The sequence below is a fragment of the Drosophila yakuba genome, chromosome 3L (assembly GCF_016746365.2).
Source record: "Drosophila yakuba strain Tai18E2 chromosome 3L, Prin_Dyak_Tai18E2_2.1, whole genome shotgun sequence".
Classification (NCBI taxonomy): Eukaryota; Metazoa; Arthropoda; class Insecta; order Diptera; family Drosophilidae; genus Drosophila; species Drosophila yakuba.
The window spans coordinates 9,844,041-9,868,961 of record NC_052529.2 but is presented as its reverse complement, the minus strand read 5'-3'; the positions used below and the strand labels follow the sequence as shown (position 1 = coordinate 9,868,961).

Genomic DNA, 24,921 nt, shown 5'->3' with positions numbered 1-24,921 from the left:
AGTTCTTCTCGTCGCGAGTATTCAAAACTTGCCGTTTATTTAGTTTCTCATTTTGTATTAGTTATACATTGTAGTGTAGTTGCGTATAGACATTGCTGGTCGTAGTAGTAATTGGTAAAGTCTGAGAGTTTTTGGCCCGTTCTCCAGCCTCGACCCGGCCACATTCCCGCTCCATTCGCCAAGATCTGGGCACTGAGTCCGCGGCTGCTCGTCCAGCAGGCAAAGGCATCCTCATATTATTGCCCGGGGTCAGCGGGCGGACTAAAGCACCGACCTCGGGCGGATGGAGGGGGCATTTTGGTGGGGAGTGATGATCCGAACGAGCTCGTTAAATTTATTGTCCTTGAATGGCCTTCTTGGGAACTCACAGATTGGTTTCGGCGCGTTCGCCTAATCTCTTGTATAACTTACTTATAGCGGGATAATTGACGGTTTTTTTTATAATTTGCAGTTTAACAATGTCAAGGTAAATTCATATATATATATATATGTGCATATAGTATAGATATAAGCAAAAAGCATGCAAACTCAAACCATAAACATGGAGAAACCCGTGCGAGCGGCTCCAAAGGATGTGCCCTGAAATCGGGCAACTCATCATCTTACAATTTACAATTAGTGAATGTGGTTTCCCCACCGGCGGTTACCTTGAGCTCATCGCTGCACGGGATCTGCGTTAAATAGAATATGCTCACAATAAATAGTTTAGTAGTGCTCTTAAAACTAAGACAAGGTTCAATCTCATTATCATTTTTCCGTCTTGGGTCGCATCGTGTCCATTTCATTTGCTAGTTAACAGTTTTAACAATCATCTTAGAATCTAACACTATATGATTTAGCATATAGTTCTGGTCTCCTATCTAGGCCATACTATATGCACATGCTCCAAATATGTGTATATAGTATGGGTACATGGAGATTTTCGTTATCCATCGCCCCGTTTGGGCATCCGGATTTCATCCAGGCCTCCAAGCCCACGAATCATCATTAGTATTAACTTAACAGTGTGCCATCTGATTTCGTTGAATCATTTAGCATCTATTATATAGAAAATATTGAAGATGATTCACGGGTTGAAGTCACACCTGCTGTAGTATTGCATTCACCTATCATGGGTTCGTTTCGTAATATATGTATAGTATATATATGGCGTCGTTAGTGGTCATTTGAGATTAGTATAACAATTGTATATATATCCTATATATAGATTGGTTGCTTCGTTAGTGATTCGTTTTAGTAACATAGACATGATCGTTTTCAGTATTATTATGAAGTGGGTTCCATTGAATATTTTATCGTGCTGTTCTTATTGGCATCTTAAAGTCTCCTTTCCCAAACTTAGCCGAAAATGTGCTGGGTGCCAGGAGGCACCTTGTAGCTGGGATATCCATTGTTCAACTGGTGCTTGGCAAAGAAGGGTGTGTAGTCCTGTGATTACACATATGCATTAATATTGGATGGATATTTCTCTTGGAAGGATATATCCTACCCGGTTGATTCGCCTGGGACGGCAGACGGGGCCCAACGCCAACTGGCGTCGTTCCTCGTTCTCGCGAGCAGCTGCCTCCTTGTACTCCGGTGGTGGCCACTTCAAATCTCCGCGCAATTTGCTGCCTCCTATTATAATGAAATCCATGTTATATCTATAGGATTACTTACTAAAGGAGATCCAACTTACCCTGATAACTGACGGCGGCAGGCTGCGAAGTGTAGACTGGCGCTGGCTGCTGGCTGACTGGAGCCTCCTTGCGCAGGGTGATGATGCCGGGACTGGCGCCCCGGTAGCTATCCTGTCCAGCGAAGGCTCCTGGATATTGCTGCTGCTGTTGCTGCTGCTGCAGATCAGTCTGATCCTGCGAGTAGGGCAACTGGGGCTGCGAATAAGAATTGTATTGGGGTTGAGCAAAGGTCGAGCCACCGTTTTGCTGTGGGTAATAGGATGGCTGCTGCTGTTGCTGCTGCTGCTGCTGTTGGTACGGTGAAGCCTGGTACGATGGCTGCTGCTGCTGTTGGTTCCACTGTGCTGGCTGATAGGGCGCCTGAGCCTGCGATTGAGGCTGATATTGCTGCTGCGGAACCTGCTGCTGCTGTTGCCACTGTGCTGCAGGTTGCTGCTGCTGCTGGCCATCGTAAGACGGAGCACCGTACTGCTGCTGCTGCTGCTCATATTTAATCGGTGGTGCAGTGGAGCAGTGGTGCAGTGGAGCAGTGGTGCATTGGTGCAGTGGTGCAGTGGTGCATTGGTGCAGTGGTGGTGCATTGAAGTTGGGTGGTGCCAAGATGCATGTTTGACATGGGTTGCGATCACAGGTAATGATTTGAGTGGTGTTTTGTTGGTTGGGAGGTGCATACGACACATTCACATTGCATGTGGACAGACAGATAGAATATGTTGGAGATAGAGATAGACAAGAGACCATAGTTAGAGGATGGGAGGTTGAGTATTGGGTAAGTTTATGCGCAGTTTACAGCTGAAAGTCGCAGAGAAAGAAGCAAATGCCATTAAAGCCATGGGTTAAGCGAGTAGTTGCCTAAAAACAGGAGTTAGTTTCGAATCCGCCATGCAAAAGTGAGTGAGTACAATGTTACCAACAATTATTTGACAATAAAGACGATAATCTAAGCTTGATCTATTTAAAAAAAAAAATGTAAAGACCCTTTAATTTAATAATAATAAGTTGAAGAAATTCATAGAAATTTTTAAAGGTTTGAAGGCTATCACAGTTTAGACCAATACAAAAAATATTCTTAAGATATGCATCTTTTATTGCAGAAAGTTAAAGAAAACCAAATAAATAAGATGCATTTCCAGAGAGTTTTGTCAACATTAAGATTCGTTTTTAAAAGTTAATAGTAATAATCAAATCTGTTACTACCGGATTTTAAAATTGTATTTAATTCAATTCAGCATATGAGCTCTTAAATAAGAACTATTAGAAATTAGTATTTCTTTCTACCAAGCACTACATTTAAAGAGAACTACTTCCTATTTCAGATTTAGTATTGAATGCTATTAAGCTAAATGTACAAGAGGAAATCATGGTTAAGTTGAAGGCTTATAGAAAGATAAATAGGTGTTATTTTAATAATAGAAAATAATGTTTAGTAAGTGTTTCAGAAGGGAGTTTAGTAAGTGTTCGAGATAGAAGGTGGAAGGAAAAGCATCTACGACAGAGGGAGATCAACGGTGGCAGGTGGCAAGTGGCAAGTGGCAGGTGGCATAGACGATCGCAGCCGCAGTGCAAGTGCAATAGGTAGCATCACTTCGCTTAGCCAAAAGTCGGGATCCTGGGACTGGATCCAAGACGGTACCTGCGGCTGCTGCTGGTAGGATCCCTGGAACGGAGGATAGGCTCCTCCGCCGGCGGTGAATTCACTGCGTTCCTTGGGCTGCGGCGCACCAATGTGTTTCCAGCCACCACCCACATTGTTCGCTGCCTGCAGCGGCTCCTGCGGATAGTTGGACTGATAGTTCTGGTACGGATTAGCGGGATAGCTGGGCTCGGATGCGGGCGCTGGAGATGGAGCTGGAACCTGGACAGGTTCCCTCGAGCGCTGCCGACTGAACTGGGCCTGTGTGTACTGCACAGGCTGCTGCTGCTGCTGCTGCTCCTGCTGTGGATAACTATCTGGGTACTGGTTGGTGGAGCTGGAGTAGGTGGGTTGTGGTGCTGTTGGGTGGTGGTGGTAGGCATTTTGTGGTGGCTGGGTGGTGCGTGGCTGGACGTTGTTATAAATGGGACCCTGCAAGTTGTCAGTGTGGTTAGGCTGGGGAATGGGAGTGTGGAGTGCGAAGTGCGGAGTTGGACCTCCAAATGCTATGTACATGGCGTTTTAATGCCCCACCGGATGAGCAACAATTTGTGGCAGTGGCAGTATACATTTATATTTACACTCGACGCACACGAAACTATCGACTATATAGTGTGTGTTCTATATACATTGGTACATTGGTTTTTGGCTGGAAAAGCGGGCATTGCATCATTTACCTGAGGTGGCGCGGCAGCCGCTGCTGTGCTGGGGGCGTGGGCCTGGGCCTGGGGATAGTAGCCTCCGGCACCGGGAGCCGGACTCTGGGTCTGCGGCTGGGGGGTGAACTCCCGGATGATCCGCTCCTCGGAGGCCGGTGGCCAGGCCACACGCTTGTAGCCTGAATCGAAAAGAGAGAGGAAAACGATTGAGGTAACGTTTGGATACTCGGAATTCTTGCGATGATGATGATGATGATGCAGCTGCTCAGTGCAGCTGCCGTGCATTAACATTCAACAAAATGCGGCCAAAACGTGGGCGTCACTATAACCTTGGATGCCGCACTGCAGCCCAGTGCTAGCGAAACAATTTGAAAATGATTTAAGCCAATTAAAATTATAGCCAATGTGGAATAGCAATGTGCGAACACAAAGGAGGCGGAAGGGGGGCGGGGCTGGGGGTTCGGTGGGAACGGCGGGTCCGATTCTGCAAATCATACACGGCTGTCATTGCGTCTAAATTTAGACGATGAGAACGAGTCGAAAGCTAAGAATTTGACATTACTCATGGGGGTGATGAGGATGTCGTCGCTGAACGTGCAACATGTTGCTGCTAATGCTGCTGCTGCTGCTGCTGTTGCATCGGAAATGAGCAACATTGTTTGCTCAAAATCGTAGTGAATCGAGCAGATATATGGTTATATACATGCATACATATGGATGGTGTGAAAATTGTGTGTGTTTACCCTCCAGATTTTTGTAGTTCTCGTTGATGATTTTCCACTGAGCGACCATGGTTATCTATATATTGCTCTCTATTCGCGTATCTCTATCTATTTGGCTATCTATCTATATGGCCGATCGGGCCTTTGCGTAAGAATAAAAATATTCTCGTATAGATATCAAAAATAACAAATACACTTATATATGCCAAGATGTATATGTTTGTTTTTTGCGGCTATTTTTTGACTTGTCCGCTCGCCGAAAGTCAAGAAGAGCGTTATATAATCCCGCGGTGCAATCAATTCAATTGAGTTCGATAATTGGAGAGTCTGCTTGTTAGGGGAACACCACGAATTCGTCTTTGATATTGATTTTATCTGATTTTATGTGATTTTATGGCTCTGATTTTGAGGCTTTATATTTTGCAGATCGGCGCGCGTTTCGTTTATCCTTCGGATCGATATCGTTGAAAAATTAGAAAAAAAATTTAATGATTCGGGAAACAGGCGATAGAATTTTGTTTAATTGAATTTCGATTTAGTTCGATTCGTTTCGATTCGCGTGCGTTTGCCCAATTTAATTTCTATTTTCTATTATAGCTATTGGCTATTTCTATTTGCTAATTCGTTGATCGTTCGCGCTGCGATATGTTTGCCTTCGATGTATGCTACTAAGTGAGGAGCCAGAGAAATGCAGAGGAAATTATTGTTAGCCAGCGCGTCGAGATGTATGTAGAAACATTGGCACTCGTGTGGGTTCCAACCCACACATTCGGCACACACTCGACTTTCGTATCTACGTACATATAGCTGTAGCTGTAGCTGAATCTCTATCTGAATCTGAATCTGAATCTGAATCGGAATCGGGAGATACGCGAAAGTAAAGACTTTTCCGAGAGCAATTCAGAGATATTATAGGTATACCAATGCAGATGGGTATGGGTATTTATCCGCGAGGGTCTGCTAAGTATGCTGATCTTGATCGGGATGGATACCTCTCACCATACAAAAGGCTGCTGGCATTGTTTACACACCTTCGATTTTTGTGTGATTTGTGGGCCCCACCTTGAAATACTTATCATCATGCCCACTCCCTCACTCGCGGCAGAAGATCTCAAGGTGTTTGCTATCTATATCTATACATATATCTATATATATAGATATAGTGGGATATATTCGCATACTTGCCGCTCTTTGGCGAGATCTATATAGGATTCCCAAGTAGTTTGGATGACTGTTTATTGTTATGGCGATTTGTTATGCCTGGGCGGCAAATCAAGTGGGCGCACCACACGTCCATCCATCTTGCGGATATAGCCTAATCCCAGCCAACTAACTATCTATCATCTATCTTGTGGGGCCAGGGCAGATATATAAGTACATAGTTTGTGACTCAAAAGCCAGCGAGTCGTTGGCTAAATTTAAACTGCTGTCATCTTGGGCGAACTAAAATAAATCGGTTTTTAAACGTATTCACACAGGTGTACGACAAAAGTTGGCTCATTAAAATTATTAGCAAGCTTGTAACTCACATGTCTGCCATATCAACCATAGAAATAATCCCTGCACTCGCCATTATTTGATATAATTGGAAAGGTTTGCTCGTTAGCCACGCAACAAATTCGTTTTGACCGCCAAACGTCACAGATAAATACGACAAATATTATGTTCACAATATCTAGCTGGCCCACAAAAAGACATTTAATTTGTGCAGGCATGACAATTAACATTCGGTACAAACGAGCCTGTTGCTTACACACGTTTAAACAATAAATTTTAAATATTTTGAGTCCTACAAAGCTGTAACTTAGTTCAAGTGACTAAAGGATTCGGCAACCTGTATTGGTCTACAAATTCTTAATTCGAGTTAATGAGTATTTGGACTGAATAGCACATGTCTGGCAATATATGTACATATCTAGTTAGCCAAATTATTCATTGTACCCAAAAATATATATCTGTGATATATGTCTGCTCATAAAGTCGGCAATATAATTCGAAAATAGATCTGTCTGTGAAGCATATAAGCTGAAGAAAAATTGAATATTAAGCTAAAAATCCGTACAGTTAAATTCAAAGAGCTCAAAATATATTAAATTTATTCTGATCTATCAAAATCCTGCTAAAATACGAGTAACTGAATTAGAAACAAACGAGCCAGGCAAATTTATTTTATAACTCAAAACCTGAGAACTGAATCACTTGGTTTGCTATTCGCCTAATCCCTAAGTGCTCAAGGTATAAAATCCACTGAGTCACTCAAAAGAACATAGAATCATAAGAACACAGAATGGGATACAAAAATCCGGGGGGATGGATGCCACGCACCTTCAATACCCAGATATGGACGTGGTGACACATTATCGAAGGATCGATTAACGCCGAAATCTCGCTGCACCTCCTCCATGGAGGCCAGGGATTTGAACTTGTGCTGCTCCGCCGACTCCCGACCGAGACTGGGGAATTCGAAGGGCGAGGGCTGTGCCGCAGAACGGGGCGTGGACGGGGGCGTGGCAGCCAGCAGTGAAGAGGATGCCGACATGCTCTGCTGCAGTGGCTCCGTGGCCGTTTTCACCAGTAGTCCAATATTGTGGCCTTCCAGTTGCGGCACATGCGTAAATTTCGCCGGCAGATTGACGGGCGATGGTGTGGCTTTCGAGCGGACGGAATTGAGGCCATAGGGAGAGCTGGAGCGCTGTGGTGCTTCTATGAGTGGAGCGGGATACTTGCGAGATGGCAGCGGACTGGGCGAGCGACTGCGCTCCCATGCTGCTTCCGTTTCCGGTTTCTGCAGGGCCAACTGCTTCGGTGGAGGTGGAGGTGGAGGCGGCGGAGATGGCGGCGGAGATTCAGTCGCTGGTGTGGTCACAATCTCCACGAAACTCCGCTGACGTTGCAGTTTCTCGGGCGGCACATTCTCCTTGGCCGACTGCATGTCCTCCCAGGAGATCTGCCGCGAGATGTACGGACTCCGTATCTCGTAGGTGGCTTTGTAGTTCCTCAAGGGTTCGTTGTGCAGATTGGCAAGCCGCCATTGATCGGCTTTGCTCAGTTTGCCCCAGGTGTTTGGTGAGCAGCGCATTTCATCACAAACTGGGCAGTAGACTGAGGTATCTCCATGGCCGCAGGATCTGTCCTTTTCCTCCCCTTCTGCTTCCTTTGTGAGATCTTCTTTGGCTTCACTTGCACCCAAATCTTTGCCACTCTCTTTTAGGATAGATACCTTTTCTTCTTCCCGTAAATCTTGTTTGGCTGGTGACACTGCATTGGCATCCTTTTTCACATCCTTTTGAACATCCAGTTTGGTAAGTGGTTTTTCCTCCCCTTCAAGTACCTTTTTACCTTCCCTCAATCCTTTTTTGGCCAGCTGCTCCTCTATTGCCTTTCTCAACTCGGTTTTGGGCAGGACCTCCTCGCTTTTTACCACCTGCTCCTCCCTCCACTCATCGTACTCCTTTTTGGCCAACTGCTCATAGTTGGCAATTACATCCGATACGTGTCTGTACTCCATGTCCGCGTCCTGTTCCACGTCCTGTTCCGCATCCTGTTCCGCGTCCTGTTCCGCGTCCTGTTCCTCGTCCTTGATGACTACGTGCTCCGCTTCAGAGACAGCTGGCGCTGTCCGGAGTTCTACGTGCATGAGTTTCGCGGGTTCCGGTTTTTGCTCCAGTGCCACCGCAATCTTGTGCAGATCCTCCAGAGCCCGCTCCACAATGGGCACGTTTTCAGTAAGTGATGCCTCCTCCTCCTCGGCGTCGGCATCCTCCTTAATCTCTTTGGAAAGCCTTTTCGGTAAGCCAGCTGCCCGGGTGTAAATCTGGCGGAGAATCGCCTGCAGTGGACTTTCCACTGCCAAAATGGGTGACTGGCGATGGGCGAAGATGTCCCAGGATTCGTTGGACGCCGAACTGAGGGGTCTGGCGGGTAGTGCTGCTAATGGTGGTGGTGGCGGCGGAGGAGGTGGTGGTGGCGTTGGTATTGGGGCCGGAGTTGATACTGGTGTGGTCTGGGCACTCCTCTGCAGCGCCTGTTTGGCGTTCTCCATATAGGCATCGATCTGGAGCAGGTGCTCCGCTATGGATTGCTGGATGTGGGCATACTTTGCCTCCAACTGGGCAATTTCAACATGCGCCTCATGCTGCTTCTCCGTAGTGGTCTCCAGGTTGTAGATGCGACCCTGTCTCTTCGTCTGCTTGTCCTTAGCCTGCGAATTCTGGACAGACTTGGATCGCATTACTGGCGGAGGAGGTGGCGGTGGAACTGGTGTGGCTGGCGTACTGCTCGACTGCCGCTGGAGCAACTTAATACCACCGGTGGCACTCACATAGGTGGGACTGGGGGGTCGCTGCTGGATGTCCTCCATCTCCTGGTGATCCTGCAGATACGAACAGGCGTCGTCGTAGATCTGCTGGGCACTCAGCTTGAGCTGCTCCGTCGATGCCTCCACGCGAATGGGCACAATGCGAGTGTTGGCCAACGGACTCGGATTCAGATTCGGATTCGGACTGATGCTCCCATTTGTGGCCAAAGCCAAAGCCATCTGCTGCTGCTCCTTAACTGCCAGCTTGTCAATTACCATTCGCCCTGCTGTCTGCGCTTGATTGAGATTCACGGCAGCTGGCTGCACCGGTGTCGGTGGCAGCGGCAAGGTCTCCAAGTCCACATCTTGACCAGAATTGGGCTCATCCTCGCTGTCGCCGTCGTGGCCATACGAGATCTTCACCTCGGTGGCCAGTTTTATGCAACGCCTTTGGACTTTCGGCTTTGCGGTTCTCGGTTTGGGTGGCGGCAACTCTGGAGCACCCACTGTCCGCTTCCGGGCGCGTCCACGATCCAGGGAATAAGCCTGCCTCTTGTATCTTGGCCTATATGGAGTCACTTGAGCAGGCAGAGTTGGTGTGGTGGATCTTTTGTGGGCCAACTGCTCGTAGTACTCACATCGCGGGGCTACCAAACCCAAGTCCACATCGGCTGCTTTGGTTTCGGGAGCGGAGAAGCCCTTCGATAAGGGAGTTTGATGGAACACCTCCGCCAGGTTGCGTTCATCGTTGACCTTTTGGGGAGTTTTGGATCGCTCCTTGGAGGCACCATCTCCATCCCGTCGTCGCTGCTCCCTCACTTCCTTGGCGGTGGGTTCGATAACCAAGGTGGGACTCTGGAACTTCTCCCGCAGAGCCTCAATACTGTGCGAGGGACTGCAGGAGATCTGATGGCTCTGTTCGGCATTGATGGACGGTTGATCCTGCTCAGCTGGAGGCCAGCTGTGATCCCGCTTGAGCAGATGGCGTTTGGTGGCCAGACGGTTGATTTTCAGCACCGTGTCCCGATCGATGGTGATGTCCTGCTGGTGACTGAGATAGTCTGTTTTGATCTGGTTGAGCAGCTGCTGGTGCAGTGTGTGATGCAGTGCATCCACCTCGCCTCGCTGACGCGAACGGCTCTGCCTTTCAATGGGGTAAAAATCTTTGAGGGGCAAGAGCCCTAAATTTATTTAACTTTATCTGTAAAAAACACTAGTTTTGAACGAGCACTGGGACTGGAGTTGGCTGTTTTGTTGAATGTTTTTACACTGTTTCTTTTTGGTCTCGGCAACATGAAATGAACGCGCACAGACAAAAAACCAATGACATAGTATAGCTTACCACATTTGGCTTGTTGTTCTTCCTCTTCGACGGCGCGCAGAACGGCCGAGTTGGCCAAGTTCAGGGGCTTTGTTATTTGCTCGTCAACTTCAATCCTAAAAAATAACGTATAAGAACAATGCAATAAGTATATATCGGCGCACAACGAATAATGTATTAGGAAACATTTCAAATTTGGCGGCATGTACTGCTTGTGTGTGGTACACTGCTTGTACTGCTTGCAAGCAGTTTGCGCCAAATTTGAATTTATTTTTAAACATGCTCGCCTCGCAGGCATGAATTCGATTGCTATTAATTCCTTTGGCACTAGTTTGTATTTTGTACATATTAACAAGCCAAAATATAGCATGATTTTACTGTCTTATATATACAATATGTTGATAACTTTAACATTTCACTCTTGAATACAAATCATGTTAAGTAACTAATGGTAACAAGTATTGTAAGCCAATTAAAGTTATTGAAAATAAAGACCCCTAAACTAGAGAGCATACACGGCGCCATAGACTTAAGTTACTGCTATTATGTATAGATTCCGCCACCCCCATGGTGCATCCTATTATACGAGAGTTACGCTAATCCATGGGCATAAATTAATGAGAGCATCCTTCGGTGTCCTGACATTGAAAATAAGCAAAGCACGCTCCGGCCCACGCTGACCCAAAAAGACTAATCCAATCTGACAGGTGAAAGTGCGCCGGCGGATATAAAAATGGCTGACGGCGGCGGAAACTGCACCACATCCTATCCAGCTGCAGTTCCAGCAAGGCAATGATGTTCCGCTCCGTGATCCCAGTGCTCCTGCTCCTGATTCCGCTCCTGCTAACCGTAGAGTCCTCCAAATTTCGCGCTTGTGGCCCGAATTTGATGGACATGCTGAGGACGGCCTGCCCCAATGGATTCAATCCTTTATTTTCCAAACGTGGCTCCTGTGAGTATCTGCCTCTTTTTTGGGGTTTGGATTCCTAATTCCAAATTCCAAACGACACAAACTCACTTATTTCACTTGCAGTGGGGCTATTCGATTATGAGGACCATTTGACCGATCTGGATAGCTCCGAATCTCACCACATGAACTCACTGTCGGGCATTCAGCGCGATTTTCGAGGCGTTGTGGACGACTGTTGCCGCCAAGCGTGCTCCTTAACCACGTTGCGTTCATACTGCAAATCATAAATCTGCTACGATACCTGGACCATCAGTATATACATATGCGACATGTTACGTAAAAGTATTAAGTATGAATTATATGCACAGCTTAGAAACAGGCGAATAAAATAAATAAGCGCAATTCGAAACAAGAGTTTTTAATTGTTTCAAACTGGAAAAAGAGTCAGAGTAATAGTTAAATATATATATATAATATATATTTGCACACATTGTTTCATTATATATTCTTGTTTTTATAAAATGCTTTTAATGTTTAGAAAAAGAAAACAATGAATGGCCCGAAAAACATATTATTTTATCAAACACTTTGATAAATCCCATTTCTACGAAAACAATGTTTTTTTTTGCCAAACCAAAATGTGCTTCTTTGAGCGGAAGGAAAAGCGAATTTTGATTCAAATCGCAGCAAGTTGGGTGGAAATTTTGCAAAAACAAAACTATGCCTTCGCCTTTTGCTTGTCTGGCGATTTTCTTTAAGCTTCCGAAAAGAGTTTTCAACTTTAATTATAATTTGCTTGAAATGTTTTGCTCTCAACGCATCATCTTAATCTGGCCGCAATGCTTTGCCTTTCCAAAAATGGATAACAAACGGAAATATTTAGGCTAAGAAAATGTGCCTGCTGAGATAAGACCTTAAAGAATTTATGGACGACAAAGTCCAGAGATAATCGCCAAGCTTTAAGCTTTTCTGGCAATTTAAGCCAAATGACAGCTGTTCTTCATTACGTTTGACATTGAACTTAACGCTGGGACCCTTTGAAAAGAAATCACTCACATCTGATGGCCTCAACTTTAATTAGTTGATTTATTTGATTTAATTGAAGCATTTGTAAACATTTTGACAGCCTCATTCGCTGCAGGCCAATGTTAGCTCAAAAATAATTGTGTCTCCCATTCAACTCATTGAGTTTTGATAGAGATTTGCTCAAATATTTGCCAAATATTAGTGGCGTCGCTTAATCAACAGCACAGATTTTAATTATTTTCTGTTCGAAATTTGATTGGTTAATTTTCCGATTTCCCTGTGATTCACCGATGGGCAGAAAGTCAAGAGATGCCTCACTACTTTTTTGGCTAGACGCCTGCCGCTTGTTTGTTGACATTGTTTTAGTTGTTCTTTTTTTCTTTATTTTTTTTTTGACTCGATTCTGTTGCATTAAATCGCTGCACTAATGATAAACTGCATGACTCATCGACTAGCTGACGTCTTGAATTATTTTAATCCCTCTACACGCGCAGAAATTAATTGGTACTTTCGAATGACTTAATATACGAGTATTATACATGATCAATTTAAAATTAGTAACGTTAATTCTATGTTAAACGTAATAACTTGTTGGTAACTTATTAAGTAATCTATATTCTGGGTTCCTAACACAAGAATTGTTACCTCCATGCGTATTTAATTCACAGAAATAACTTTGTTCACTGTTTTCTACTATACTATATTATTTTATACTTCACTGCTAAATATTCTCACAATAAAAATCCCTTAAAAAACATAGCAATTAACAATAAAAGTCGCTTAAAAAGCATAAAAATATAGTAAGAATATTAAGTAGATCTGAATAATATTCGAAAATATTAGTTGTGTATTTCAGTTTGGCTGCAACATTCTAAGATCAAGTTCTTCTATCCCAAATGCTCCTTTTTCTCGTTCACACTCGACTGGCGTTATATAAAAAGTATCTTTTGGTTTGCTCTCGCTACACGTACATTTTATTTTTGAAGTTTAAACTTGGGCGAAGCCTTGGCTCAGCTGTTTTCGGAAAAGTTGCTCCCTAATTCGGGAAAACACGTTACGGACACTCACGCTCGCGAATTCGCGATTGAAAGTTTTCAGTTTTGCAGTTTTGAGTTTTCAGTTTTGCAGTTTTCAGTTGTCAGCTTATAGTTTTTAGTTTTTAGTTTTTGGGCTCTGGTAATTAAATGTTAAAGACTCCGTTGCAGTTGAACACGTTTTGTCGCACGCATAGTCACCGAATAACTGAAAGCCACTTAAAGTTTTTTGCTCACCAGAGCAGATCACCACTATATCTATCTGGCGGATCGTATCAGATCGGTGGGACGAGTTGAGGTGAGATGAGCTGAAGTGAGGTGATGCTGAGGCCGGTTTATTCAAACAACAATGCCAGCGATATCTATGGGGAGGCACTACAACGAGATGGTGTTATTGTTGTGGCGACAACAGCGCCAGCTACAAATGAATCTCGAGTGGGAAAAGCATCGCTGAAATACGCGTCGCCGTGTGTTGCCTGTAAAGCTTTTTGGTAATTACAATTAAACGTCAAAGCACTTAATTGTGGACTGTTGTAGCTCTTGTTGTTGTTTTTGTCGACATCGTGTTTTTGAGTATCTGTGTGCCACAGCAACAAATTGCCAGCAGTTGCAGTTGCAGTCGCAGTCGCTGCCTCAGTCGACGCTGCAGTCGCGCTGCAATGCACAAAGTGAGGGGCATCCCCCTCCAAACCCCCCTCCCACCGACGCCACTCCCCCTCACCGCCCCTTGTTGGCCCACTAATTAATGTGTTTTGTGCACCTGTTTTGTGGCAGCGGATTTTGTATCTGTCAAAATAGAACAGCCAGCGAAGGAGGCTTTCGGCGTGGCTTGTGTTTCCAGGGCTAAGTCGAATAAAAAATGGCCATTACAGTTTCTGCCATTGCATATCTCCCTCTAGACACTTATTGATAAAATATTTAAATCTTTAAAAAATCAATTTAAATTGAATTTATCTTGTATTCATCATTTTAAATTCAAATTAACAATGCACAAATTTGAAAGCTTCTTAAAAAAAATGGTATTGTAATAAAGAAAATATTGCTTAAGATTATCTTAAAAATAATAAAACATAAGTAGCTTAGTATGAAATGTGAAATTATAAACTAAATTTAATGTTTATTCAAGCCAAATTAAATACTATAAAAATATTCTTTGAAAATTACACTTTTTCATGGCCAAGTGTTAATTAATATTATCTTCAGAATTGGTTTCAGATTAGATAAAGGCACTAATATTAAGCTATGTATATATATACAATTAGGGGCTTAAAACGCCCTTTCTTAAAGCGCCTCGATGGCCCTAAAAAGTGACTAGAAATCCCGCTAGGAATGTATGTATTCCGGCTAAGAGGAGAGCAAACGCTGCTACCCCATCGACCATTTTACGAGCATTTTTCCCCCAGCTGGCTGCTTTCATCTATTTTATGAAATTATGCATTTAAATGTATGATAATCATTTCGCTTGGGCAAACAAGCTCTATTTTTCTCTTTCTTTTTCTTTTTTTTTCGTTTTTTTATTTTTAATCATTTTCCCCCCGCGCCCGGTTACTTACCCCTCGCCGCCGAAGGCTTTCAGCTCGCGGTTCAAGGTGGCCTTCACGTTCTCCTGGGAATAGAGGCCCATGGGCGAGTTGAACTGCTTGTGCACCAGCTTCCGTTGTAGGGCGGCCATTTTGCAAGGATGTTTGTTTCCTCTGTGGACTGCTTCTTCCTGCGGAATCGAGTTGCTCCTTTGGCAATGTTTAACTTCGCTTGTTGCTTGTTGCCTTCCTTTTGTTTGCCTCGCAGCTCTCAACTGCTATTGCTTCTACTGCTACTGCTTCGAATGTCTTTGGAAGTTTTTCGAAAATATTGTTGATAAAAAATATTTTTTAAAATCTTCCGCTCGACTTAGTTTTGCTTATCGGGTTTTCTTTTGTTGTTCTTCTTTACTGGCGGTATATGGGCGATTCGAAAAATAGAATCCTAAGCACTTGCCCCTACTTCAGTTGGTCTTAATGTTAATCGTTAAATGTCGGTCGTTGTTCGTTCTGTAATTGAAATGCAAAATACGACTGAGTGAGATAATGAGGTAAGCGAAAACTTCTCCTGTAAAGGAGTTGGCAATAATGTGATTAAGTTTCAATGGCAGCGTTTAATTAATTCTTAAACAAGCAGTCACAAAAGTTAATTAGTTGTGTAGTAGTTCTATATACTTGCACACTAACAAGGACTATTATACCTTTATAAAACTATAAAATAAAACATCCTTTATTTATAATGAAATATGCTAAGGCAAATGTGTTCAACAAATTGGCTGTCTGTAATAAAAACACATTTCATTTTTTTATGCATAATTAATTAATGTGTTAACACTTAATTAAGAACCTGCAATTGTAATGTGCAAATGGCCTATAAAACAATTGCCCTGTATTTAATAACGACTGAAACACTTTTATTTGCCATTTCTGCTAACCTTGTATAACTTATCATTAAATTCCCCTATAAATATATGAAAAAGTCGAATTAAAAACACAAAATAAAAACCAGGAGACTGGTACTAGTTTGTGAAACAAGCGTGAAATAATTTGAAAAATATTTCCAGCAGCACTTCAATGTCAACGATCTATGTATATATAACACTTTAATGCCACCAAAAACTGTAGATATACATATATGTAAAGATTTTATAGTCAAAAATTGCTCAATTGCAAACTGGAATCAATTGCCATTGGCTGCAACAAAATGCATTCTGATTTTACAGCTGCTGCTAGCAAATTACAATTGTGGAACTTCCTACGAAATATCAAAAATATGCAAAACGGCACGTATAGTATTTATTTTTCCAATTTCCTGAGACACTCACTCACTACTGTCACATTTAGAAATGTATCTTAAACTAATTTGAGCACCGCCTGGCTGGGCAAAACAAAAAGTATTTTATACTTTTGTGTGTGTTCGTTCATCAGACGATTTTGTTTGTCTTGCTATTTTGTGCGTTGGCCTAAAAATAGAGCCAAAAATATTGAAATGTGCTCAATTTTTTGTTTTTTTTTTTTTTGCCACACTCATATTTTCCACACACACTCGAATCATCCACTCTCTCAATGTCTCTATTTTGAAATTGAAATTCCCGCCTTGTGTGTCACCTCAAATAAAATTAGCAGCTGGGTTGAAGAGATACCATTATTGAGATTTGCGTCATTTCGAGGCGAAACGTACGAAAATCTTACAAGGTATGCGGGGTAAAGGGCAATGGGCAATGGGTATATGGAAAATGCAATAAAAGATACTTGAAATCGTTGGAATTAAGTATATTTGTGTTTGCAGGCATTTTATGCCGTTTAATTGCTTCTTGTTGCTGCTGTTGCATGCTGCATGTTGCTACTGCTGCTGCTGCTGCCGTTGGTGGTGGTGTTGCAGCTGCCACAGCTGCTGTTGCTGCTGCTGCTGCTTCTGCCCCCGTAAGCACGCAATATTCTGACTGGGCCAACGGAGGCGGACCAAGAATCGCGCAAATTAATCAACATTTAATAAAATATTATGCAAATTACACACAAAAGGCAGGAAAGCAACGCAATACGGCGAGAGAGAAAAGAGCGCCAGCAGCAACAAGAGCTTGCCACTTGATGTCCCAATTAAAGTTTAACGCAAAACTCATACAAACACATATGCACACTCACATACACTTACAAACACTCACAAATACTCACATACACTCACATACATACCCATACAGAGGCACACGAACAGGTGCGTGCTGCACTCTGTACTTAGCACACGAATTGTAAGGGAATTTGCATAAAAAATTCCTGCAAAAATAATGTTTAAAAAAAATGAACAAAATGAGCAAGGGTATGAGCAACCATACCTTGCCATACAAAAAAAAAGAATATAACCCTGTGCCATATACAATGTGCCATATGCCTGCCCACACATTTCTGAGCAACTCTTTGAATACTCTTGCTTCGAAACAAATTAATAGCCGCAGGACATGTGTACATTTAAATTTAACCAGAGTTGCAGTGTCGAGAGTTTTTCACATCATTTGTTTTAAGTTATGAAATTGGTTTGGGCATAAAAATTGAATGTTTCGCTTTAAAAATAATATTGCCCTGGCAACAGTCAATCAGCCAATATGTCACATGGCATAATGCCTTGAGCCAAATTTTTAAATAATATTTGTCTGCAATTACTCAATGTGTTAGCGGTAGACGAAGCGAATATATTTCAGCGTGCGATCTGCTTTCGAAATTTATGTAACTAAGCCCGAGGGACTTAGCATTTGAATTTGAATTATAAAAGATGACTTTTAAATGCCATTAAATTATAAAATACATAGATAATTGATTTTAGTACATTTAAGACTTTTACTAAAGCATATATACTATACAGATATGCACTTTAATCCACCTATGTATTAAAGATGTAAGTAAGTAATGTGAAAATCCTTTAAAAAATCATCAATTAGCTAGTTAGCTGATTTTTGTGTGTCCCGCGTTTTTGAGGCAATCCATTAATTACAATAATTAAGCTGGCATTCTTCAGGTGAGAGAGAGGGTATAGAATCTTCCCCACAACCCAATTAACATCCATCCCCTGTTCATTTTTCAGCGTCTTTATTTTGGCATCGACATCATTATCATCGCTGGCATAGCCATCGGTTCGACTCCATGGCATGTGTGGGTGTGTCTGTCATTTTGAGAGTGCTGCATAAACTATAATCGTGGCTAAATGTGTGCGTGTGTGCTGAGACACACTCACACACACACATATACGTGTGCATTGGAATCAGGTGCAAATATTGTTAGATTTTCACTGAGGCGAGTCGAGGCATCTCGCAAATCTGGGTGTCGACTCATATGTATGTAGGTGGATCTCGAGGATTTCACATCCTCTCGTCTAGTACATATATCCACATGCCAAATCTCGAAACTGGCTAAAAGCTGTTGATTTAGCCTGCTATGTTTTTGCTGATTTCATTATTAAAATACAGCATTGTGCTGCCACTGCTCTCGATAATGTTGAATGGCTTGAATATTGCATGTGGCCGCTACACAAACACAGAAATATTTAGCCGAGCGACTGCAATTTGATCATCCAATATTGAACACCTGAAGAATTTTCTCACTTGTAATTGAGTGACAAAAACACATTTCAGTCTAAATATTTGAGGACAAAGGCGGCAAGATTAAAGTTGATTTATTACCCTAGTTAAATGGTTATGCTTTATGGCAAGGATGCATATTAAGTTGAAAAAAACTAAGGTGACAAATTTATATAGGAAGATAAACTCAGGGGTAAAAACAAAATAACATTTTTTAATAAAGAAAGAAACTATTTTTGTGTATTTTCTACAGCATTATAAAGCTTTCAGCCTGCAGTTTGGATATCGTAAGAAAAATTCCATAGATATTATTTATGATTTCTGGCTCATATCTTTTAACAAATAATAAATCAAAATTTATGATCGTTTTTATACGTAGATTTCTGAATATTTCAAATTGGGTAAAAGGCAAATGGCTCCAAAAACTGGAGCATTTTTCAGCTAATTTGCTTTCGGTGCAAAACCACTTGTTTTTGGCTTAGAAGTGGGTGGTTGGGCTTCGCACTTAAGCACACTAATGTTCAGCAAATAAACACACGCACACTGGTCGGGCTTAAGTGTAAGCACACATGCACACTTGCACACACATACACACACACTGAGGGAAAATTCGTATTTACTCGTATTTGGTTTAATGTGGGTGCTTACCGTTTGTAACAATTTGGCGCTGCTTAATCCAAAAATAACGCCATCCAATTGCTAAAGTTGGCTTTAGAGTGCTGCACGGAATTTCGGCCACTTTCCCGCCCCCTCACCCCGCTGCACTTTCTTATTGCACTTTCACCTCCCCCACCCAACCGCCTGTATTATTAGTGTGTGTGGGTGAGTATCTGTGTGTGCAGGGTTTTGGATTTTCAAGGAGCGCGAAAGCGAAGGCGAACGCGTCCGCCGAAAAACCGGCGTTTTGTAAGCGCACCATCGGCCAACTGAAACTGAAACTGAAAATGAAACAGCAACAGAAGCGAAGCAGCGGCGAGAACGCTCAACTTTACGCAATGATCATCGTCGGCGGCGCTTTGCCTTTCCTTTGCTTTTGGTTTTGGTTTTGGTTTTGGCTTTTCATTTTCATTCGTTTCGTTTTCATTTTTATTTGGATTTTCATTTCGCTTTTGTTGTATTCCGTTTCATCAGTCTACATTTTCACGTCTCTGGCACCGACGGAGAAGAGGAAGCAGCAGCTGCTGCGGATCGTATCTGCCGGAATGTATCTGTATCCACGGGCGAGCGAATGCGTGGACTCAGATACAATCTGCCACACTCGCTGCCGAAATATGGTGCATTGTTGTGATTCTGTTCTTAAAGCGTATATTCTGAGTATATACTCGGTGTGCAAACAAATGTTTAAGACGGAAAGCTAAGCCATTAAAAGCAATATAAAAGATTTACAGTTTTAAGAAATTCTGAATTTTAATGGTGGACTTTCTATTCAAATTTTAAATGAAGAGTTTTTGACCTACAAATTTTGCATAATGGCTACATGTATAATTATATTTACATTTATTACAATTTTCCAAAACATAATCACAAAATTTACTATTCGCTAAAGACATTTAGTAACACAAATTTTGAATAAGTTGAATGTATATTGAAATAGCCCATCAAAGGCATTTATAAATATCTACAACCTTTATTTAAAATACATCAATAAAATAATGTTGCCAAAAATTGCAAGAATGTATATCGACTAAACATATTGATATATTTGCAGCCAAAGAACGAGAGTTCAATTAATTAAAATGATTTATTTTTCAAAAGCCGAACCGCTTACGCATTTGCACATATGGATGAGTGACTTTTATTACCTAATTAGCAATGATGATGGCATTAAATTAAAATACATTGAAGCGCATTTGGCAGATATTCAAAACATCGACATCAGAATTACCACCTTGAATTCAAAATTGAAGACTAAGGGGATTACATTGCTAAAAAGCTCAAAAGCTGGGCAATGAGTATGAGAAACGGTCCAAAACACCCACAAATTTTCCTTGCTGATTCATTCGAGGAACACCTTCTTTTTTCTACCGCCACTGTAAGTTGGTCACATATTTAGAACGCTTTTTGCCCACCCGCCAGCAAGAACAACAAATAAACCGAATAGTTAAAAAAAGGAGAGCGGCAGAAAAAATGAATTATATATGTACAAAAAAATATTCGGTCGCCGTCGATGAGCGACAAGATGGAGACAGCGGCAGCGAAAGATGGATAGATACATTTGTATCTTTAGCTATAGATTGTGTATGCAGGCTATATGGCTCGACTATTACAGAATTTTTACTGCCACACCCCTCCACTCCCTCCCCTCCCCCTCCCCTCACGGCACGTCTCTAATATTCTATTTTTGAGTGTAGTTCTTGGTTTTTCTTTAATTTTATTTATTTGATTTTCTTTCTGGCTTTCCACGTCCTCGCCAGCGATGTCAACATTTTTACCCTCCGGATTTCTATAATTCTTTTTTTGTATTTTTGGTTAGCGATTTCCCCCCTCCATGAAAATAGCACAAAGAAAGTGTCCATATAGAAATTGGACGGGAATACGGGAAGAAATGCGCTTAAAATGCCATTTAATTGTTTCACTTGCAGAAAAATGGTTTTTCAGTATTTTTGTGTTTCAGTTTTCAGTTTTTGGTTTTGTGCTTTTTGGCTTTTTGGTTTTACTCGCGGTTGAAGTTGATTTCATTTTACCAGCCTTTACGGCTTCACTTTTTAATTGTGCTTTAAATGCTAATTAGCTTTTGTGTGCGCTGGATGCAAATGGAGTATATATACATATGTATATATATATATATGTATATATGTGTATAAAATATATATCAGTTGGTTTTCCTTTAATGCATTTTATTTAATTAATTTTTGATGGCTCATTCGCGGCGGGGAGTTTTTCATATCTTTTGCATTGTTCGCCACTATTTGCAGGTGACATATTTTCTGGCATTTATTTTTGGGTTTTCTGGTGCAGCAGTGCACATACACACACACACACACACACGGTTACACACAGACACACACGGGCACCCACAAATTACACACTGTATGCCCACACACAAAGCTGCACCTGTCGCTGATGCACTGGCGCTTCACTAGCGATTCACTGGCGCACCGGACTCGAAATTTGGACTCGGAATACTCGGTTCTCGGAACTAGGAGCTGGCTGATGTGGTGACCACGTTCGCGACCACGGTGCGAATTATTATTGTTACTCGCCGCTCAACGAAAGTCGCTGCTACCGCTGCCTGCTGTCGACGGAAAAGTTCGCGAAAGCAGCAAAAGTTGCTCTTGCTCTAGTTGCTTTTTAATAATATAGATATATATGTACAATATATATTCATATTCATGGAAAATCGCCGATGATGACACCCCATCGAGTGTATCTCTGTGTGGAGGCACCTAAATCTCCTGCTTCTGGGCAAAAAGCAAAATACGCCCACTCACACCCGATTATAAATTAGCCACGGACATGGGGCTAATCACATATTCCCCTGTTCCACTCGCTGAAGCCAACAAGAAAATAAGGAAAAGAGCACTTCAAGCCAAGAAGCGATAAATATTCCGCACTAACACACAAACACACACACACACACGCATACACACACTGGCATTTGTGCTAAACCACCTAATTAACAAGAAAACAACGATTCCGATATATGTAGTACATTTCTCCACCTATTCACACGCACACGATTCCAATTTTATATGCATGTTCCTCTAAATATTGAACATTTATTTTTGGATTTTTGGAAAGCCATTGAAAACGTTTCGAATGCCCTGCAAACACACACCGGGTTATATCGACTAGATGGATTGTTTGGTTAATTTAAGTTTCATATTTTTTCGTAGCATACTTTTGGCAGCGCCGACAAGCTGGGCTTAAATTGGATTTCTATTTGCCGTTGATTGAAGTGAAACCGCACACAATTGAAATTGCTGCACGGAGGCGAAAATCTTATATTTGTTTTGAAAATATTGTAAGGCAGTGTTCATTTACTTAATACGATTTAATTATGAAAATAAACAATGATGCACATGTACATTAATTACACAGGGAAAGTTTTGTTAGACAGAATCTGTATTTTCCATCGTTTTTTGTTAATAATATGATATGATATGATGCAATCAACAAAAAATGCAATAAATGGAATGTTTAATTCTGATGACAATTACGTGCATTTTTTTGCAGTGTGATATTCGAGCATGGTATTAGACAGGCGTCTGTTGGCACACGTTTCGATATTTGTTCGTTATCCCGCTCATTGTTTGTGCTTTGAGTATTTTTAGTTTCATCTGCTTATATTTTTGGAAATTTTGTTTTGCCATCAAGAGCAGCGGCAGCAACTTAGCGCTGTTATATTGTTGCGCCCTGCAATTTCACAAGTTCATGTGCGCTTTCGGTGCGCTCAAGCACAACAATTAGTGCATTCAGTGTGTTCTCGCCATTGCTCACCTGTGCTCCCACCTGTCCCGCCCATTCCCCCCCTCTCCCCCCTATATCCCAGTGCTTCTGCTCCTGTCAGCGAAATTTAACCCATGCACAAAAAAGCTCCGCTGCAGAACACCTGACAGGCAACTAAGCTGCCTGTATTTCACGCTAGAAAGCCAGCAAAATATAATATGTTTAATGTTTGTGAATGATTAATGGCACATTAGAATTGAAATTGTTTTTGGCTACGCCAGCAGCAGCAGCAGCAGCAGCGGCAGCAACAGCGGCACTAGGAAAAGAATCTCAATCTGAATCCGAATCCGTATCCAAACCCGAATCCGTATCCGAATCCAAAGCGCAGCGGAGCAGTGTATGTATTGCTATAATGTGCAAATATTTTTAATCCCCAGACTCCCCCTCACCTCCACCATTCCAACTGTATGGCATGTGCTCTTGGTTGCTGCTACTACCTGAGTGGAACAGGTGAGTGTTTATAATGTATCGCATATGCATGGCCAAGTGCGGCAAAGGGGCAAAAACCAGGCAGAAGATACACAGAAATCGAGTGAGTATGCGCCCATATAATGTAGTGCCCCGTACACCAAACGAAAATATATTTAATAATATTTGCAGTTTACTCTGAGTTGGGTATAGAAATGTTAAATTAATTGCTACATTCGTATTTGTTTTGTTCTAGAGAACTTTTTAATAAGAAACCTTCATTCATTTTTGGTGATTATGAATACATTATTCACAGCTAAGTTTAAGCTTGTATAAAGTGTAATTTTTTCACTCCGCTACTATTTTACCCCCAAACGAAAGCCATTATAACATTTCATAGAACAGCACTTAAGTGAAATTTGGCTGCGAATTTCAATTTATTCAAAATCCATTCCGATACTCACAAGCTTTTCACTATGAGTCATTAGGGAACCACATTTCGTTCGGTGTATTGTATATTTTGCGATACCATCTCGCCGAGTATTTGCTTAGTCGTGTGTATTATTTCGGCTGCCAAGTTCCGTGCGGCTGTTCATGTCCTTGGGGTCCCCCAATGCGTTATGATGGAAGATGGAAGAGCGGCCCCCAGCCGATGCCGGCAAACCCCAATTCAAGTTAAAATCCAAACGAACTTTGCCAAATTGCAAAAGCCGCAAAACCAAAACATTTCGTCGCCTGCTGTTGAAGTTCCATCGAGTTGCCCCAAGGAGCATTGATGGTTGAAAGAGGGTCCAGGAGCACCCCAAGAAAGCCGTATATAGATATAGATATAGTACCACCCCTCAGTCCCCCTTCAGTTACCAACTGCTCCGCAAAGAGTTGGCAAAATTTCTTAATAAACTTTAATGACTGCGGGTGTTCCGGCATGTGTTTGTCACTTTGGCTCCCGGTGCAAGTGCAACTTTGATGGACTCGGGTTACCTGAGGACCAGCTCCAGGTCCTCCACTTCCACCTGCGATTTTGTTGCCAACTGTGTGCTTTTCTAGCCACAACTGGCGGCTCCGCGGGGTCGAAACAACAAACTGTTTAATTTGGCAGTTGGCTGATGTGCGCTACTTGTTGTGTTATCCAAAAGCGTTTGTCTTCGCTACACTTTCCGCATTTCCATATTAAATTCCCAACTAACAAGTTAAATAATAATTTTGTTGTATTTACAAACACGTCGAACAAATTGTTGGCAAAATACATGGCCTAGCTTTTCATTACACATCAAAATGTATAAAATAATTTAATAACTGTGGCGAAGTAGTTATTGGCAAATATTTAGTTTATTGCAAAATGTACAAATCAACATACATAAATAGGAAAAGATATATACATATGTATTTATATTGGACCAACAGATGAATTTATTAATTGCATGCTTGTATTATATTACAAAATCTTTCCCTTTTTGTAACTTATATTTCATTTTTACCTTTGAATATTTCCGCATTGTTTTGCTTTATTCAGACCAATTAAACGCAAATAAATATAATTGCAACTTTGTATTGCTTTTAAATGTAACTTTAAATAAATCAATTTGGCTGGTGATTCTGATCAATAATGAATATACTTAAAAATGTTATACTTTGCAACGAATCTAGCATACCCTGCATGCCTACGAGTGATGGGTATAATGTAGGTAATAGCAATC

The 24,921-nt window shown here is 41.9% G+C and overlaps 2 protein-coding genes and 1 long non-coding RNA gene across 12 annotated transcripts; 2 read left to right on the top strand and 1 right to left on the bottom strand.

The window, feature by feature from the left end:
* Nucleotides 1–2: 2 nt before the first annotated feature.
* Nucleotides 3–21,526, bottom strand: LOC6533542 (mediator of RNA polymerase II transcription subunit 15). 10 transcript variants are annotated; one of them, XM_039373956.2, is made up of 9 exons: nucleotides 21,422–21,526; nucleotides 14,835–15,110; nucleotides 10,333–10,427; nucleotides 7,019–10,153; nucleotides 3,990–4,150; nucleotides 3,313–3,609; nucleotides 1,679–2,159; nucleotides 1,490–1,617; nucleotides 3–1,428 (listed from the first exon to the last, which is right to left on the bottom strand). In XM_039373956.2, the coding sequence occupies exons 2-9, from the start codon at nucleotides 14,951–14,953 to the stop codon at nucleotides 1,339–1,341; spliced, it is 4,506 nt and encodes a 1,501-aa protein (XP_039229890.1). In that variant the 5' UTR covers nucleotides 14,954–15,110; nucleotides 21,422–21,526; the 3' UTR covers nucleotides 3–1,338. The 10 variants fall into 10 exon arrangements, with proteins under 10 accessions (XP_039229890.1, XP_039229889.1, XP_039229892.1 ...); XM_039373955.1 differs by lacking the exon at nucleotides 21,422–21,526 and adding an exon at nucleotides 19,016–19,302 and having other exon boundaries at nucleotides 14,835–15,311; XM_039373958.1 differs by lacking the exons at nucleotides 3,313–3,609; nucleotides 21,422–21,526 and adding an exon at nucleotides 19,016–19,301 and having other exon boundaries at nucleotides 14,835–15,311.
* LOC6533543 (probable insulin-like peptide 5) lies at nucleotides 11,068–11,623 on the top strand. The gene is made up of 2 exons (XM_002094217.4): nucleotides 11,068–11,263; nucleotides 11,345–11,623. The coding sequence occupies exons 1-2, from the start codon at nucleotides 11,104–11,106 to the stop codon at nucleotides 11,506–11,508; spliced, it is 324 nt and encodes a 107-aa protein (XP_002094253.2). The 5' UTR covers nucleotides 11,068–11,103; the 3' UTR covers nucleotides 11,509–11,623.
* LOC120321456 lies at nucleotides 21,466–22,523 on the top strand. The gene is made up of 2 exons (XR_005561060.1): nucleotides 21,466–21,546; nucleotides 22,204–22,523. It is a non-coding gene; the product is annotated as an uncharacterized LOC120321456 (long non-coding RNA).
* Nucleotides 22,524–24,921: the final 2,398 nt, after the last annotated feature.

Coding starts and splice junctions, on each gene's coding strand:
- LOC6533543 (XM_002094217.4), top strand. CDS start 11,104: ATGATGTTCCGCTCCGTGATCCCAGTGCTCCTGCTCCTGATTCCGCTC. Junction 11,264..11,344: donor ATTTTCCAAACGTGGCTCCT/GTGAGTATCTGC, acceptor TTTCACTTGCAG/TGGGGCTATTCGATTATGAG.
- LOC6533542 (XM_039373956.2), bottom strand. CDS start 14,953: ATGGCCGCCCTACAACGGAAGCTGGTGCACAAGCAGTTCAACTCGCCC. Junction 10,154..10,332: donor AGAACAACAAGCCAAATGTG/GTAAGCTATACT, acceptor TGCCCCTCAAAG/ATTTTTACCCCATTGAAAGG. Junction 2,160..3,312: donor CCTACCAGCAGCAGCCGCAG/GTACCGTCTTGG, acceptor AAATATGAGCAG/CAGCAGCAGCAGTACGGTGC.